The sequence below is a fragment of the Rhinopithecus roxellana genome, chromosome 6, assembly GCF_007565055.1.
Source record: "Rhinopithecus roxellana isolate Shanxi Qingling chromosome 6, ASM756505v1, whole genome shotgun sequence".
Taxonomy (NCBI): Eukaryota; Metazoa; Chordata; class Mammalia; order Primates; family Cercopithecidae; genus Rhinopithecus; species Rhinopithecus roxellana.
In genome coordinates this window covers 57,089,388-57,092,405 of record NC_044554.1, presented here as the reverse complement: position 1 = coordinate 57,092,405, position 3,018 = coordinate 57,089,388, and the positions used below count along the sequence as shown (strand labels likewise).

The window sequence follows — 3,018 nt, the reverse complement described above, 5'->3', positions numbered from 1 at the left end:
GGAAGTGCAACCCAGGGCGGCTGGAATGAGGGAGAGGGAGCTGAGGCAGGGGAGGAGGGAAGCCACGCAGTGAACTCTCACTGCTCTGCCCGCTGCCCCACGGTGAAGGTGGCAAGCCCCAGCAGGTGTTCAGCATGTCAGATGCCTCCAGTTAGGCTGTGCAGAGTAGTTGACTCAGAGCAGTTAAAGGGAAGGAGGAAGGGACAAAGATCTATGCACCTGGCTCCTCCTAGACCCACTTCCTATTGGTCAAAGTTAGCCTATGGGAAGGTAATTCTACCACACTTTCAGATTAAGTCATCCGGCCCCCATCAGCAGCTGTTTGGGATGCTGGGCCTGCGCTCTACATTGTAGTGTTTCCTTTGCATCTGGAAGTGGTGGGAAAAGCCAGAAGCTCTACATGTGTGACTGATGGTCTACGCTATGCGACAGTAATGAAAGGGAGGCCCTGGCACACAACAGGCAAGTACTGGTCCAGCCCTACATGTGGCAGCATGGTCCAGGAGGCAGACAAGGGAATCTGAGAAGGTACGAACAATCTGGGTCAGATGCCGTCTCCTCCTGGCAACCACTCCAATCTAATCATGATCTCATTTTAGGTTCTGTTATGATAATAAGGAGTCTTCCTTTTTATTTTCATGTGAACAGGGCATACTAATTTCTTTTCAGAGAGGAGAGGAATAAACCCAGTTAGATGCAGAGTTCTCTTCAAACTGGTATCCCATTGTGATGTCTGGGAGGATACAAGACATGTGTAATGGTCCAGCTACTGTGTTGGGTTTTGATGTTGTACTTTATATTCTCCATCTTCGCTTCACCTCCACCACCACTCCTCGTGGATTCCCCTTGTGCTTGGTCAGCAATTAAGCTGGTTTGGATTGCATGCCTAATGTATGGGTCCAGACTTTCATGTAAACTTTTAGCTGCTCTGCCCTTCTTGGGTTGTGGTTTGTAGCAGACAGTGTTGGTGTCCTCTTTAGGTAACCTCAGCATTCACCTCCATTTTCTGAAGGCTGCATACTGTGAACATCTGCGTGCTCTGTGACTGAAGGCTTTTTTTCTCTGGATGCAGGCAAAGAACAAGCTACAGTATTAGACAGTGAACCCCCTGGAAGCAGCCCTGAACCACCGGTGTACCTGGAGATGATGTATAATTACCCAGCTTCCTCACCTTTGGGCTTATTTTTTTTTTTTTTTTTTTTTTTACAGGTAATTCACTATAATATTTATTAAGTAGATGACTTACAAGGATATTGATGAATGTAAAAATTTTCACTCACAGTGAACACAAAGCCTTTACACATGTAAGGTTTAGATTTTTTTTTCTTTAATCTGCCCCTTTCAGATTATATCATGGTGTATGAAGCATTGGTGAGGTCTATGTCACCAGAAATTCCCAGTTTGCTGATTTCATTGAGCTGTTTAACCCGATGATTGTACTGCAACAAGTGAGCATCATTTACCGCAACCTTGAAGTGGTCAGATTCAACCAGTACTTGTATTTTGAATGGTTTCCCACTTTCAAATGGGAAAACTGACTGTCTTTCTTCCCTTCCCCAGTTATTATCCAGCTTTGTATTGCAAACAATGACTCTCCTGTTGTTCTCATTGAAGCGTGGGTTAAAGTGGAAGGCAACATCATTCCCTCTCTTGAAATCTAAAGCAATTCTGTTTGCATTAGGCTTCACCGTGCCCAGAATTGTTATCAGCATGCGAGGCACCACTCCTCCAGGCAAAGGCAGGTTATAAGGCACCGACAGTGGCCCAGCAGGGGCGCCATAGGGGCCAGTGGCAGGGTAGGCTCCGGGAGCACTTGGCTGTCCAGGAGATGGGTAGGCCCCAGGGCCACTGGGTGGCCCTGGGTAGACTCCAGATGCTCCAGAATAAGCTCCAGGTGCTCCAGGGTAGGCGCCTGGAGGTGCCTGTCCAGGATAAACCCCTGGGGGTGCCTGCCTGGGGTAGGCCCCAGAATAGGAGGCCCCTGGGTAGCCCCCTGCCCCAGCAGGCTGGTTCCCCCATGGGCCAGGCCATCCTTGAGGGTTTGGGTTTCCAGACCCAGATAAGGCATCATGGAGCGAAAAATTGTCTGCCATTTTCCGCTGGTTGGCTGGCTCCGGACGGCTGCTAGCGAGGAGGTACGGGCCACCTTTGGGCTTATTATGTTCTACACTTACTGCCAGAGTTGCCCAGCAGGAGTGAGCTCCAGTTGCCTACAGTGATAAATTGGTTGATAATACTGGCTTTCTCCACCTCCTACCTTGCTACTCACTTCCCTATTGGTGTTTTCTGGGCTTATTCCCAAATAAACTAATTGCACTCAGATCCTTGTCAGGGTTTGTTCCTGCTTTACCCAAGTTCAGACACATTTGCTATAATTGCTCCTGAATAGTTAATACTAGGCTTAGTAGCACTGTGAGACACCCCAGTGAATCCCCAGCATTCAGACCTACTCATTCCTGCTCCCACTGTGGAGTGCAGCCCTAGTTCTTCATGGATATCAGTAACAATGACCACCAACCTTACAGTGACTCCTTTGCCTGCTGAACACTAAGGAGTTCATTGGCTACGTGGTAGTTGCAGCTTTCAGCTCAGTGCAGCTCTTACTGACTCTACTCCCCCTCCCTAAGAAAGCCAGTACCTCTAACCCTTCAGAGTCCAAATTTGGAGGCCAAATTCCTCAAATGGGTTATTGGTTGTAATTATGAGAAGGCTGCTACTTTTTTCTTTTTTTTGAGACGGCGTCTCGCTCTGTTACCCAGGTTAGAGTGCAGTGACATGATCTCAGCTCACTGAAACCTCCACCTCCTGGGTTCAAGTGATTCTCCTGCCTCAGCCTCCTGAGTAGCTGGGATTACAGGCACCCACCACCACGCCCAGCTAATTTTTGTATTTTTAGTAGAGACAGGGTTTCTCCATGTTGGCCAGGCTGGTCTTGAACTCCTGACCTCAAATCATTCACCCACCTCGGCCTCCGAAAGTGCTGGCATTACAGGCGTGAGCCACCATGGAGGGCTGCTT

General features: G+C 48.6%; 1 protein-coding gene across 1 annotated transcript; it reads right to left on the bottom strand.

The window, feature by feature from the left end:
* Window positions 1–1,210: 1,210 nt before the first annotated feature.
* Window positions 1,211–2,138, bottom strand: LOC104671192 (galectin-3). The gene has a single exon (XM_010374631.2). It carries the CDS (start codon window positions 2,091–2,093, stop codon window positions 1,347–1,349), a length of 747 nt encoding a protein of 248 aa, XP_010372933.1. The 5' UTR covers window positions 2,094–2,138; the 3' UTR covers window positions 1,211–1,346.
* Window positions 2,139–3,018: the final 880 nt, after the last annotated feature.

Coding starts and splice junctions, on each gene's coding strand:
- LOC104671192 (XM_010374631.2), bottom strand. CDS start 2,093: ATGGCAGACAATTTTTCGCTCCATGATGCCTTATCTGGGTCTGGAAAC.